The sequence below is a fragment of the Eubalaena glacialis genome, chromosome 12 (genome assembly GCF_028564815.1).
Source record: "Eubalaena glacialis isolate mEubGla1 chromosome 12, mEubGla1.1.hap2.+ XY, whole genome shotgun sequence".
Taxonomy (NCBI): domain Eukaryota; kingdom Metazoa; phylum Chordata; class Mammalia; order Artiodactyla; family Balaenidae; genus Eubalaena; species Eubalaena glacialis.
In genome coordinates this window covers 31,700,163-31,715,798 of record NC_083727.1, presented here as the reverse complement: position 1 = coordinate 31,715,798, position 15,636 = coordinate 31,700,163, and the positions used below count along the sequence as shown (strand labels likewise).

Sequence of the window (15,636 nt, the reverse complement as noted above, 5' to 3'; positions counted from 1 at the left end):
CTCTCATCATGTAACTTATTTATTCATCCTTTCTTTTTATTGCAAAAACATTAGCTGAGGGCTCTTTAGGGTTGCACTGTGTTCCCGAAAGATATGGTGAAGTCCTTATCTCCAGTCCCTCAGAATGTGGCCATAGTTGGAAATAGGGTCATTGCATACATGTATAACTAGTCGAATGAGGTCATACTGAAGTAGGGTGGGCCCTAATCCAATATGACCTGTGACCTTATAAGAAGATGGCCGTGGGAAAACACAGAGACTCAGGGAGAAGACCACGTGAAGATGGAGGATTAGAGTGATGCATCTACAAGCCAAGGAATGCCAAAGGTCGCTGGAAAACCACCAGAAGCTAGGAAGAGGCAAGAAACGATTCTCCTATTGGTTTCAGGAGGAGCATGGCTCTGCGACACCTTGATTTCAAACTTCCAGCCTCCAGAATTGAGATAACAGATTTCTGCTCTTTTAAGTCATCTAGTTTGTGATATTTTGTTATGGTAGCTCTAGGCAACTAATACAAGGGCCTATGTGTCAAACCTCATTCTAGTGGCTTTGGATCCAAGTCAAATAAGATGTGGTCCCATCTTCAGGAAAGTGCTAGATGATAGGATTTCAGAGAGAGAGAGAGAGACAGAGAGAGAGAGACAGAGAGAGAGAGACAGAGAGAGAGAGTGAAAGACGGAGGGAGAGAAGGAGAGATATTAGATAAGAGGTTTGTATTACTAGGAGAAGGGCTTTAAAAACTTAATATGTACACTTTAAAATAAGTGAAAGGATTGAGCTGGAAAAACTGGAGCTCTGATAGGATGATATAGGTAAGATGTCCTCTGTCTTCTTCCTTTAGAAGTCCTGAGATGACAGCTTTGGAGATCGAAAAGGTGGTTTATGTTCACAACAAAAAGGAAACAGTAATCACTAGAAGTCAGCGTGGGTTTACCAAGAAGAGAGTGTCTCTCAGGGTCAATTCATCACCTTTGACAGGGAAGTCAGACTGGTAAGTAACAAAATGTAGCAGGCAAAGTGCAGCAAGAATTTATTGACATACCTGGCAGTTTTCCTTATGATATCCTTACAGCCAAGATGGAGTGGTTAAGCTGGGAATTGAGGGAACAGCTGTACCTGTGGATCCATGACTAATTAATGGAACTATGGCAATCTGGGCTGAGGTTTCCATTGGAATACCAAGGAGCTCTTTCATAGGTGCTGCCCTGTTCAGTATTTTTATCAGTGAATTGGAAAGTCAAGCATTACCAAATTTGTCTTTGATGGGCTAGATGACTCCATCTACACTTGGATGTGTGCACTTGGTTCTGGATGGAATCACATAGTTAAGGAGGCCATAGGGAAGCCAGAAGATGTTTTGAAGGGAATGACCAAGTTGATGACCTGAAGGAGAGTAGCCATCATGTAATATAAGAAACTGGTGAGGTATTTGGGGATATACAGGCTAAACAATAGAGAATGCAAGAAAGACATGAAGCCGAGGGATAGTGTGTTTTACTTGGATTGAAGGGTTGTAATCACCAGGTCAAGTAATAAGAAGGCAACCTCAGCTTGATATAGAAGGAACTTTCAGATGTTAGAGTAAAAATAATACACCCACAATGAAACCTGAAAGGTATCAAATCTCTATGGACTCATCTACAAATTTAGTGAAAATCCTAGCAGGATTTTTTTTAAGGAACCCAACAACTTATTCTGAATATGTAGATGAACAGAGGCTCATAAATAGCTAAATCGGTTTTGAAAAAGAAGAGCAAAATGTTACTATTAACCAAAGAATGGTAAGATATACCGTAAAGCCAGGATAATCAAAGAGTGTGGACCTGGTACAGCCACAGGTAAATAAGCCAATGGATGAGAAGAAAGAGCCCATGTGTCTAGGGGAACTTGGTACACGAGGGAAATACCACTCGACTCCATGAGGCAAAATGGAAGGACGGCTCAGTGGGTGTTGTTGAGGAAACTGATGGACTCTACAAGGGAAAATAGCGTTGGAAAACTTACACAATGTACAAAGATGGGTATAGATGGATTAAAGAACTAAATGTGAAACATAAACTCTAAAGCAAATAGGAGAAAATACAGAAATATATATTTGTGATTTTGGAGTAGAAAGGACTTTAATGAAACTTCCAAAGTGCAAAGCATAAGGAAAAAATTATTCAACTGCCTATTTCAAAAATAAGAATCTTGAATGATGACATATATATAAAGTTATCAGGTTACTGACAGATTAGAAAAAGTTATTTGCAGTGTGAAACCATAAGAGGTTAATACTTAGCTATACAAAATACCCCAAGTAAATATCTAGGATATATTGGGTTGGCCAGAAAGTTCGTTTGGGTTTTTCTATAAGATCTTACACACTGGTCTGACAGGCACACATTGCTGACACTTCATCTGCGTTTAGAATGTAAAGTCCAGTGGTTAGGTGGATCCAGAATGCCTATGACTGTGTCATGGCTCTTCCTCTTTGTGACATTTGGCAAGCCCTCTGAGCTTTAGTTGCTTCATCAGTAAAATAACATAAATAATGAGACTGGTCATAAAAGTCACATAAAGATTAAATGAGATCATATAAAACAGAACAGCATCTGGCACATGATAAAAACTCAGTCGTGGCTGTTTTTGCATCTCTATTTCATTTTGATGTTATGAATCCAATAACTGTTACTTTCCCACAGATCGTATTTCAAAATTAGTATGGTAACACTTCTGGGTTATTAATCAGGCAATTAATTTTTTCTTTAATTAATAATCAGAAAAGGAAGTCATATGCCTTCCCTGAGACTGTGCTCTGGTGGTGTATGAGGTGTGCCTCGTGGATTAACTATTAATCCCAGAGTGAAAACTGAATTCAGGGTTGTAGAGCTGGAAGGGATGTGGGAGACCATCTTGCTAGTCCCAGCCCTTTTGACACAGGAGGATGCAAAGACCTGGAGGAGGTAAGTGCCATGCCCTGAGTTTGCACCACTAGAACCATAGCACTTCTTCTGTGGTTTTGATTAATTAATTATGACTAGAAAAGATAATTATGATTAGAAAATCAAAGTGGTGGTTAGGAAAGATTAATGTCACCAGCTGGCTTTGTCAAATGGGTGTGAACTGGCTACAGGAATAATCTCACTTAATTAGAGACCTAGACCCGGAGGACTAATAGTTATTCCAAGTATGAACTTGCTGGACTTCCACTTGACTGCTGCTTTGTTTCAGTAGGTGGAGCCACTCTCCCTCATTAGAATAAAGTAAACAGATTTAACTCAATTATAAATAGAAAAAAATATGTGCTCTCCGTCACTGAGAGTTGCACAGAGTGACGACTGGCTCGAGACCTTGGGTGCAGTGGTGAGCAGTGCTGGAGCATGAGTTCCAAGCCAAAATCCATAGGGATCATCGGAGCTCCTTTCTCAAAGGGCCAGGTGAGTAAAAACCCTGGCTTTGAATAACCGGAATTTATGAGAAAGTTTCGAACTTCAAAATTAGTAAGGTGTTAATGTCTGGTTAGTTAAATTCCCTGATACAACCTGACCTGAAATCTATATTTTAAAGTCCTCTCACCGTTTTGCATCATTGTATAATTATGGTCACAAATCCATTTATTCTTATGGCTCCTAATCTCAGCCACAGCTAATTTTATTTAAATCTGCTGAATTTTTCCTCATATTTTTTTAAGAGAAAATATTTTTATTTGAATGGAAGTAGACTTTTTCTGTATTGTAGCTACTCATTTAGATTTCCGTGCTCTCGTTGCTTTTGGTGTTACTGTGTATATGTAGAAGGAGATAGAATTTTAAGAAAACACATTTGTTTGTTTAGTTATGTAATTAACACCTAGAAAAATTTCATAGACGGGCAGCAACCTTTAGAATTTAAAAATGTGGATAACCTAAACATTATTGATTTATCAACTTTGTGAGTAATTTATATTATTTTAGGGCTTTCATGATTCTATAAAAGTACTGATTTCATGGACTAGGTAGAGTCCCTTGTGCACCTCTCTTTGAGGGAGGAAAAAAGAAAAACAAAAAAGGAAACCCACCTGCAAGTTGACCACATTGAAAGGACTAATGAATTTATCAAACTCCCAGATTCCAACACATGCCAGCAACACGTAAATATACAGTCTTTTTTTTTTCTGCCCAGGCACACTCATTCTGGTAAATCTAATGAGATTACAGATATCTTCGACTCCTGTAAGCGTCTGTGCTAAAAGAGGGGGGATGGGGAAGAACAAAAACAAAAACAAACAGGATAGAGTGTGAATTGACACCTTCCCAGGCTGATTTTTTGTGGTTGTGGTTGTTTTAAATGGGGTTTCTCAGGTTTCTTAGAACTTTCTCTTTGCCCGTCTGAGCAATGTATTTCTTCTCTTAGTTTTGAACTCTTGCTTTGCACTCTGGCTTTTTTATTACAAAACAAATTGGGACAGGTCGGAGGTTAGAGATGCAAACTGCATTTGGACTGTCAGTCAATACTGCTTCACTTTCCCTGGAAATCTTTCAAAGGTCTCTCCTGAAACACAGGGACATTTTGCTGACAAAGAAGTGTTTCTTTTAATGCTGGGGGTAATTGCAAAGTCCACAATGTGCTCACCTATTCTTGGGACAGGTTCTAACAAAGATAGCACTGAAATAACTGATAAAAAAAGAAGGAAGGAAAGAAGAGAGGAAGGAGGAAGGAAGGAAGGCAGGCAGGGAGGAAACGGCTTGAATATGCTCTGACCCCTGGACCTCAGCAGAAGGCCAAATGCTGATAATAACAGCCACTCTAGGGGATAATATGTTGAAATATAGCCAGATGCATTTTCCATTCTCCATAATTCTTCCTTCCTGCCTTCTATAGCTCTTCCTTATTAAAACATGGCCCCATGAGAATGAAGCTTATTGTCTCATGATAGTAAGGACTCAGAGAGAGATATTTTTCTACACTAAGCCATAGCATAGAAGGGAAAAAAATGGCCAACATATAAATTTCTGTCCTCACCTAAAGGAGATAAAGTTGGATAAATAGGCAAAGGAGAGGATTAAAGGGCTAGAAGGTTGAATCTGAAAAAGGACTCCATTCCCTTGCAGGGCAGTGGTTAAGGGGAGGAGGTGGTGGCAAAGAATGAAGTAGGTGTTATATTTATTTTACTGTTGAGTTAACTAAGGTTCAGAGAGATTTGAGAATTTGCTCAAGGTCACACAGCTTTGACTGTGTAATTCCAGACAGGACTGTCTGATACCAAAGCCTGTGCTCCTGACCTGCACTGGTGCATCTTTAGATCTACAGAGGATCTTAGAGTTGCAGTCAGTTAGGGAATGGAGCCCAGCTTCAAAGTCAGTAGAGCCAACAAAGAACAATGAGGAAAGACCAATCATTAGAAGCAGTTTGAATCAGACAAAAAAAAAAAAAAAAAGCTAAAAAGTGTCACTCTGTGAAATTGATCGACTGTGATATTGTAATAAATATACAGCCTGGCCTCCATATCTGTGGGTTCTGTATCTGGAATATCTTTATGTCATTTTATGTAAGGGACTTGAGCATCCGTGCAGGGGGCAGGGGGTAGGAGGAGTAGGGGTGGGGGGATGGGGAGGTGGTGGGGTAGGGTGGATGTCCTGGAACCAATCCTCTACAGATACTGAGGGAGGACTTTCGTATCAACTAAGGGGTGTATAAGATTTGTTGTTGTTGTTGTTGTTTTTTAATAATTCTTAAAGTTCAGAATGGTGTTATTATTTTTTAAATTTTTATTGAAATATAGTTGATTTACAATGTTGTGTTAGTTTTGAGTGTACAGCAAAGTGATTCAGTTTTATATATGTATGTAAATTTTAAATTCTTTTCCATTATAGGTTATTACAAGATGTTGAGTATAGTTTCCTGTGCTGTACAGTAGGTGCTTGTTGGTTATCTATTTTATATATAGTAGTGCGTATATTTTAATCCCGAACTCCTAATTTATCCCCTCCTCCATCTCCCCTTTGGTAACCATAAGCTTGTTTTGTATGTCTGTGAGTCTATTTCTGTTTTGTAAATAAGTTCATTTGTAAGGGGTGTATGAGATTTGTTCTAAAGTTTGAAAGGGAGAGGGAAAAAGGGCAGGGAGTTTTATCAAATTGACAATTTTTGAGCATCTACTAAGTGTCAGCTCCGTACTACAAAATACAGTGCTGGAAGTGTAGAAAAAATTGGACTGAAATCTAATAATGGAGAAAAGACAAAAACAAACACAAAACCAAGGCAAAATTTGAGCCAAGCAGCACTCTGTTGGAGTTTAAAGAAGGAGAAATTGTATCTACTTGAGAGGGGGTGGGAGTCATACAAAAAAGGAGTGGAGTGAAGGAGCAAATGTGTCCGGCTGAGCGTGGGGCGTCCCTGGCTGCCAGAGACAGGAATTTGACATGGAGGATTTGCCTGGCAGCCAGGGCAAGTCAACCGGTAATTTGAGTTGGGAAGAAATATCTGCTTAGTTTGGTGCCACAGTACAATCCTGGGGATAGATGCACCTGTCTTTTGGCACACCTTCTCCCCTGAGAACACAAAGTAACCTCCTGTATTAAAAAGGCTTGTTGGAAATTAGAATCAGAGAGACACATGCAAGAACCGGTTCTTTAGATGGCTAATCTGCCAGGAGGCTGGAGAAGACTTACGGCCAGGAAGAAGCGTGTTAGCTTCCCTGATGTAAAATGAGCAAAGGTAGAATTGTGCCAACTGTGCTTAAGCAGGTCAAAACTTGAAATACCAGGTTAGTTTTGTGGTTTCGGCTCCCGGGTGATCTTCCCTGCTGCCTGCTTTCTCCCCAAGAGCCCTAACTTACCACCGTGAGGACCTGCAAGTAGGTCTTTCTTATGCCACGCTCTTTTTTTTCTTTTTCCTTATGTTTTTACTCAAGCTGTTCCCCTGGTTTGCAAAGTTTCTCTATCACCCTATCTATTTTCCTGAACACCTACTCACGTTGCAGGACTCAGCAGAAATATCAGCCTACTCCACGCAGATTTCTCTGACACACTCTGCCCCTGGCAGAGTTACGATCATCCTGTTTTTGTGGTTATGAATCTTGTATCTGCGTTGAAGCAAGTCTCTAAGTACTGTAATTGGGATTAAATATCCAAATCCCCTATTAGCTTGTTAGTTACTCAAAGACAGACGCCCTCTCCTTTGAATCACTGTATCTCCATCTCTCGGAGCGCTTTTGTACAAAATATGTGTTCACTGTGCTGGTAACACGGTGTGATGGAGAAGAGGAGATGCAAGTTTTGGAATCTAAAGAATGCGGATGTGAACTAAGGCTCTCCCACTTGTTAGGAAAGTTATATAACCTTTCTGATTCTAGATCTTCATATTTGACATAGGGGTAATTCAATCTACCTTGCCGTGATGATTAAATGAGATAATGTAAATTCCTGACTCTGTAGGTATTCAAAAATTGATAGTTACTCTTCAATTGATTAATGAAAAGGGTTCCTATTATGGGCATCAGATGGTCATGATAATGTCTGAATTACTCTATTTTTTAATTGTTCAGCCACGAGGAGGGGTGGAAGAAGGCCCTACAGTATTGAGGAAGGCTGGTCTGCTTGAGAAACTTAAAGAACTAGGTAATTTAAAAAAATTAATTAATTACTTTTTATTGAAGTATAGTTAATGTACAATATGTTACATATATGTACAATATAATGATTCACATTTTTAAAGGTTACACTCCATTTATAGTTATTATAAAATGTTGGCTTATATTTCCTGTGTTGTACAATATATCCTTGTAGCTTAGTTTGTACATAATAGTTCGTACCTCTTAATCCCCTACCCCTATATTGCCCCTCCCCACTGGTAACCACTAGCTTGAGCAAGGTAATTTTTAACTTGAAAGATCAGCCTGATTTCCTTCTCACTCTGAAGGAAGGACCAGGCTCCTGCTAAAAGAGGGTATGTCTGGAGTGACATTTATACCACAGAATTGCAGCATTGGCTATAACCTTAGAAGTACATCCTATAAAAAAAGCAGCGATGGGGAGCATGCTCAGTAAATACTGTTGGATGAATATCCTCACTCAGATATTTTGTCTTTCCAGCCAGACTCTTGTATAAGAGAATGTGTGTGTGCAAGAACTGGGGGTGGGTGGTAGGGGAGTCAGGGGAATCAAAAATGAAAAGCCAGGGGCAGCAGGAAGTACACTACTAGCAAGAGGACCCCTATTTGTAAAAGGAAAGAAAATAAAACAGTGGTATAATAATAATAATAGTACCTAGTGTTTGCATGGTGTGTATATGAGTGTATGTGTACACATATACATATACCTACATATATACGAGCATGCAAATGCAAAGTGATATAATTTTAAAAGTATGGGCTAAAGTAAACGTCATCTTTATATTTAAAACTCTGATGAAGTGTTGGGGAGGATATGGAGCAACTGGAACCCTCGTGTATTTCTGGTGGGAATGCATAATGATACAGCCACTTTGGAAATCACTTTGGCAGTTTCTTAAATAAACATACATTTACCTCTTGACCCAGCAAATCTTCTCCTAGATATTTACCCAAGAGAAGTGAAAACATATACTATAAACACTTCTACCTGAATGTTTGTAGCAGCATTATTTATAAAAGCCAAGAAATGGAAACAACGAAATGCCTATCAACCGGTGAATGGATAAATAAAAAGTGGTACATCCATACTATGGGATAGTACTCAACAATAAAAAGGAACAGACTGCTGATATAGGCAAGACCATGGATGAATGGCAAAGACATCATGCTGAGTGAAAGAAGCCAGACACAAAATACTACCAACTGTATGATTTGTATGAAATTTTAGAAAAGACGAAAGCATAGCAAGACAAAGATCAGTAGTTGCCTGAGGGTGGGGCAGGGATTGACCATAAAGGGGCACGAGGGAATTTAGGGGGTGATGAAAATATTCTAAATCTTGATTATGGTGATGGTTGCAAGACTGTAGATATTTCTAAGACTGGTTGACCTGTACATTTAAAGTGAGTGAATTTTAGTGAATAACAATTATACCTCATAAAGCCAAAAAAAAAAAAAGACCCCAAGAGGGAACAGAAGGCTTGGGGAAATGGACTAGACTAGTCCCTCTGTTAACAAGCATAATTTGGTCATATATTATATCAGGTTGAATCTCTTGAAGGTGTTACTGAATCATGGATACACACAGACATTTAATGACTACAGCGTACAATGACTGGTTAGTTCAGAACACTGTAATTATATCACATGAAGCTCTGTAAATTGAAGCCTAAACAGGGCCTTTTAGGGAGTGACCTAGGTCCTTAGAAACTTTGGGCTAGCTGCAATTTCTTTATTAAAGAAGTATAATAATAGAGCTTTTATTTCCTGACCTCACAGAAGCTTTAAGGCTTGTTGCTAATCATACGTTCTTATTTAATTCAGACAGTCCCACTATGAGGCAGGTACAATGGACAGAGCAGGGAGCTGAGCTGCTTCAGCTGGTGACAGACTGGACTGAAACCACGGGCTGTTAATATAGTGTAAGAAAATTTAGAAAATATTGGTGTATTTTCTTTTGGGCATAAATATATATGTACACATATTCTTTTTTTTTTAAAAATAGAGGGAAGGATTTTTTATTTATTTATTTATTTATTTTTGGCTGTGTTGGGTCTTAGTTTCTGTGCGAGGGCTTTCTCTAGTTGTGGCGAGCGGGGCCACTCTTCATCGCGGTGCGGGGGCCTCTCACTATCGCGGCCTCTCTTGTTGCGGAGCACAGGCTCCAGACGCGCAGGCTCAGTAGTTGTGGCTCACGGGCCTAGTTGCTCCGCGGCATGTGGGATCTTCCCAGACCAGGGCTCGAACCCGTGTCCCCTGCATTGGCAGGCAGATTCTCAACCACTGCGCCACCAGGGAAGCCCTGCATATTCTTTTAAAAACAATTTCTTCATTACATATACAAAACATGCTTATTGTAGAAAAGTAGACAGCACATAAACAGAGACAGAGACCAAGACAGTGATGCCACCCATTAAGCCCAAACCAGCTTATCACTGTTACACTTTCGCGTCTAGCCTAACTGGCTCGATTCAAGAAGTATCGATGTTTGCAGAGAACCCAGTATACAGCAGGCACGGGTGTGCAGCTAAGGTGGGATGATGCTGTCAGGCAACAGTGGACAAGGTTTTCACCTTCACAAGTTTTTACAGCCATTCCAGACTTTTTTTTTTTTTTTTCAAATACACCTATTTGGTAAAATTGGAATCATCCTACAGGCTGTTTTGTAATCTCTTTTTTTACTTAGTAACCTGAAACTTTTCATTTTAATTATAGAGTGTGATGTGAAAGATTATGGGGCCCTGACCTTTGCTGATGTCCCTAATGACAGTCCCTTTCAAATGGTGAAGAATCCAAGGTCTGTGGGAAAAGCAAGTGAACAGCTGGCTGATGTGGTGGCAGAAATCAAGAGGAACGGAAGGACCAGCCTTGTACTGGGCGGAGACCACAGGTCTTTTTTAACGATTATCTCTATGGAAGTCTGGCACAAATACTGTAAAGGAAGTATCACCAAAACCGTGAGAAGAGAGAAAATAAGGAAGGAGAGCATTGATCAATATTTTATACCAAATTTTATGTCTTTTTTCTTTTAATTTTATTGGTTACTACTTTATTTTGGAAACATAGATTTGTAACAGCAGAAAATACATGACATATGAATGGATTTCGGCAAAATATTCAGGCTTACATTTCTAAATAAGCACTGAGGAAATTCATAGTCAGCTTACTGTACTTGATTACTGATAATAGAAACAACTCATTTAGGTCAACAACTAAAGCAGGTGTTTCCCATTATAAAAGTTAATAATTGTAAAAAATTTTGAAATACACACACATATATAAAAGGGAAAAAACAATGGCAGTTGTAATTCTCTAACAACCGTTTCTACTGGAATTTTGAAAATCTGGCATACTTCCTTCCTGCCATAATTTTTTCCTTGTGTATGATTTTAACAATTGTGTATTATCCTGTTTTGTTCTTAATCTACACTACAAATTTCCTTATGTTACTTCATGATATATACAAGCATAATTGTTTACTGTTGCTTAATTTTTCATCAAGGTATGATATCACTATATATATCCATATTTTCAGATATTCAGGTTATTTTCAAATTTTCACCATTATAAATAATGTGGCAAAGATAATTTTTGCATGCGAGTCTTTCCATGTTTACTCTCAAGGTCCCACGATATGTTATCAGAAGAAGTATAATTAGATAAAAAGTACAAACATTACAATAGCTCTCGATGCAAGAGTCAGTTACTTCACCCCCCTCTGTTTTCTCCCCTAAAGCCAAAGTGTTAGCAGGGCTTCTGTGACAAAACTGCCATTGAGAAACTGGAGCTCACTTTCTTTTTTAAGTGGAAAAATTTGTAAGTGGAAATTTTAAGTGGCAAAAGGCCAAAGGAAAAGAAACCTGTAGGGAAAGACAAACATCAAGCTGAATCATCAATACCTGAACATCAAGAAACGACTGCTTCCACTTTGAGAATCTGAAAGTTCACGATTCTCTGGAGGATCCCTGAACATTCACAAATGGGAGAATGCAAGCATTGCATGGCAAATCCTGATCTTTTAACTTTTGTGTAGAATATTACTTAGCATTTTCATTCCGGCAAGTTTTCTGGAGCTTGGAATGTTTGAGATGAACTTTGAGGGTTCTGGATCTGGCTAAGAGCGGGTCCTTAAATACGTAGCAGGAGACTAGAAAGTTCCAGCAGAGGATCTGAGTGAGTGAGCTCCCAGGATACACTGGCTGAAGTGGATGTAAGGCCTTCTGAGTGATGCTGCCCAATTGTAAAAGAATTGGATTTTAAGAAAAATGGAAGGACTCTGTCCTAATTCACTTCGGAGAATTAGTATTTACCAAGAGAGATGAGAGTACAGAAAACGAGCCTGATTTAACCCTGAGGGTTGAGTGGTGTCTCATGCTAAAAAATTTCTTGTGTGGCTACTGTCTTTTCACACAGTTAATTTTTAGTTAAACTATAATTTGCAATTTTATTAGAAGGTGGTTTTGAAAAAAATTACAAATTTATTAGTAATGCCATTGAAGTGAATAAATATAACTTGTTAGTAAATATTAAGTATAAGCTATACTTTCTCTATTGTTATAATTGTTTAATTGGCATCTCCAATTTAAAACCTCTCAGAAATATTAGCCACTTTGACTTAAAGGAAAATCAGGTGAGGATATCGCATTTATGATATGATATATATAATGATACTGCAAACCTGATGTCCATACAAACTTCTTTTCCTCTCAAGTCTGGCAATTGGCAGCATCTCTGGCCATGCCAGGGTCCACCCAGATCTCTGTGTCATTTGGGTGGATGCTCACACCGACATCAACACTCCACTGACAACCACAACTGGGAACTTACATGGACAACCTGTATCTTTCCTCCTGAAGGAACTAAAGGGAAAGGTAAACAGCTGGTTGGTATTTTGTTACAAAAGAATTATCTTTAGCGAAGTTCAGGAGGCGGAAGGGAAGTAAGAACCCCTGTGCCATCTTCTTGATTAATTTCTCAAACCTTTTTCTGGGCAGCCAATAAGCAATGGGTGGGCGGATTGAGGTGGTGAGGCTCTGTACCTCGACCTTACTTGATAGTTTGCAAACTGACTTCATATGTAGCTTCCCTTTTGATTCTTAAACTACCCTTTTTAGTAGGCGGGGCAGAGAGGAATCCTCTATAAGCAAGTTAACAGAGGTTCAGAGGTTAACAGACATACCAAATGTGCAGCAAGGACCAGAACTGGTCTCCTGGCACCTCCTCCTTCTACTACAAACCCCATAGCCTCTCATTCTTACCAAGTGTCCCCTCCACATCATAGGGCCTTTTCAAAAATGGAGTTTTCAAATGAGGATTATGGTGGTTTATTATTTAACATCTTTACTGTGAGAAGCATATATCTAAACCCCAAGAGGAAGAACTACCTCCTCCTTGGAAACTTCTTTTCTAAAAGACGTTAAGATGAAATTCCAGAATAAGATTTAACATTGTGGTTCATAATTTTATTGATATGCTGTAGCATATCAATAAAACAATTTTTATTGATTCAACCGTAGCAAATTGGCCGTCGTGATGATACTTGGGGATCAAAACCTCCTTAATGTTAAATGTCGGCAACAATGTTTTCCGAACAGATGACCAAAGTGATAGGCTTGCAAAATGCGTAGCTAGCTCATGGGAACAGCCAAGCTTGGCTCCAGGACATCTGAAGATATGGTCAAACCAAAGGTCTGATCGAAAATTTCCCTTAGCCGCTCTCAACCGCCCTCTGGATTAAGTCTTTACTGAGAAAGAGAAGAAAAGAAGGAAGCTATGAAAGTAATGGAAGCACACTGATTTCTTTACAGAGGAGTTCCAGGAAAGCAGGGCGGAGTGGAAATGGGGCGCAGGGCAGGTAAACGCTGACAAGTGATTCAGGTTAGGTCTGGGCCACAGGGTGAAGCTGGGTAAGGCCAAAGCAAACAAGGGTAGCACAGGCGGGCAGGCACTTCATTCTTAATTTTGTATTATATTTTAATGATTTCCCTGAGATTTATGTTCTAAACAAGATACACGCAATCTAACAAGTGTCCTTAACTTTCAATGTAAGATTTGCTCAGGAGAAGCATATATAACCCAATGGAACCATTGCAATTCTAGATGCCCGATGTCCCAGGATTCTCCTGGGTGACTCCCTGCCTATCTGCCAAAGATATTGTGTATATCGGCCTGAGAGACGTGGACCCTGGGGAACAGTAAGTTTATTCCTTGATGTGACTTATCTTCCTTTTTGTCCTTTCTCTTGCTAGGCGTGCTGGTCGAGCCGATGAGAAAAAATTATTTTCAGCACCAAGTCTATATATCTATATCTACATATATTTATATGTATACACGTACATACATATATGTGTATGTATTCAGGTGATTTTTACCTTGACTTGCTATTTAAAAATATATTGATATATACATACAGTTCACCAAACTTAAATATTTTTTTAATCTCACCACACTGATCTTTTCTTTAAAAGGAAACAAGAGGGCATAGGGTCAGCCTCCTTATATATTGTAGATTAATATATCCTCTTTCATAGCTACATTTTGAAAATTCTGGGAATTAAATACTTTTCAATGACTGAAGTGGATAAACTGGGAATTGGCAAGGTGATGGAAGAAGCATTCAGCTATCTACTAGGAAGGTATGATACTTTGTGTGTGTGTATGTGTGTTTGTATGTGTGTAACATAAATATTATGAAAAGGACTTGCAACTGACACTGGTCAATGTAAGTTATTAATAAAGCCAGTAAGTACAATCATGGAACTTCACTGGGTTGTTACTTTTTATAAGCCAAAGTAAGAACTGTATTTTTCTAGGAAATATTAAACCACCAACTTTAAACTGAATTCCTTTCCCACCTCTTAAAAGAAAGAAAAGGCCAATTCATTTGAGCTTTGATGTGGATGGACTGGACCCGTCTTTCACACCAGCTACTGGCACACCAGTCCAGGGAGGTCTGTCTTACAGAGAAGGTCTCTACATCACAGAAGAAATTTACAAAACAGGTAGGTAAAAATCTGAGTGAATAAAGAAGGAAGTGTACACCTGGCCAATATATATTGATACCTCCCAAATCTGAAAATCGAGCCCCAACGGACAATTCCTAAATGTCCATTGCATGATGCAATGACTGAAATGTTTTCAGCTGTTACACCTCTTTCTATTCCCAGATAATATTTCAAGTCAGTCTGTACTAAATTAAAAATGTCAACTATTTAATAAATTACATTATTTCCATTTGTTGTTGTAGGGCTACTGTCAGGATTAGATATAATGGAAGTGAATCCATCTCTGGGGAAGACACCAGAAGAAGTAACTCGGACAGTGAACACAGCAGTAGCATTAACCTTGGCTTGTTTTGGAGTTGCTCGGGAGGGTAACCATAAGCCTACTGATTACCTTAACCTGCCTAAGTAAACACGGAAACGTCATATAAAAATCTCACAGTTAATGACATAATTCGCAAATCCACTAGTTTAGTTAAACTTCTAGTTATCCTCCCAAAGATTTGGTCTTTCAGAAAAATGTTTTGCCTTGGTAAAAATTAGTACAATTAGTATAAACTGTATCAATTCCCTCTTGGTATGAAATTCAAGATATGGAAATGCTAACTTTTGTGAAATTAAAAAGCTTATATTCCCATTTTGGCAAAAGCCTTATCGTTAGAGAAATACACATTCATTTCCAAATAAAAATGTGCTGGCATTAAAAATAAACACCTATATCAGCCCCCGCACATAGAGTGGAACTCTTGATTTCAGGAGATAAAGCTACCCAACCTGAAAAGGGACCATATTTCCATGTTGTTCAAAGCTGTAATCCCTAGAAACTTCTTTTCTCTTTATCTCTTTGTAAGGTTCTGTCACTGCTACACAGGTTTCTAAATACATGCAAAACACACACACACAGACATAGATACACACACATCCTGCTTAAGACTACTATAAATATTAAAAAGCCACAGTGAAATCATTTGCCCCAAAACACTGTAAGACCTTGGTGAAGTTATTTAAACTCTCTGGCTCTGGTTCCTTCATCTATAAAATGAGTGATCATAAGGCTTGGGC

The 15,636-nt window shown here is 38.8% G+C and overlaps 1 protein-coding gene across 2 annotated transcripts; it reads left to right on the top strand.

Annotated features, from left to right (window-relative positions):
• The first annotated feature begins 3,362 nt into the window (after window positions 1-3,362).
• Window positions 3,363-15,027, top strand: ARG1 (arginase 1). 2 transcript variants are annotated; one of them, XM_061207133.1, is made up of 8 exons: window positions 3,363-3,419; window positions 7,508-7,580; window positions 10,289-10,463; window positions 12,285-12,444; window positions 13,673-13,767; window positions 14,104-14,208; window positions 14,438-14,574; window positions 14,820-15,027. In XM_061207133.1, exons 1-8 carry the CDS (start codon window positions 3,363-3,365, stop codon window positions 14,984-14,986), a joined length of 969 nt encoding a protein of 322 aa, XP_061063116.1. In that variant the 3' UTR covers window positions 14,987-15,027. The 2 variants fall into 2 exon arrangements, with proteins under 2 accessions (XP_061063116.1, XP_061063117.1); XM_061207134.1 differs by lacking the exons at window positions 12,285-12,444; window positions 13,673-13,767.
• Window positions 15,028-15,636: the final 609 nt, after the last annotated feature.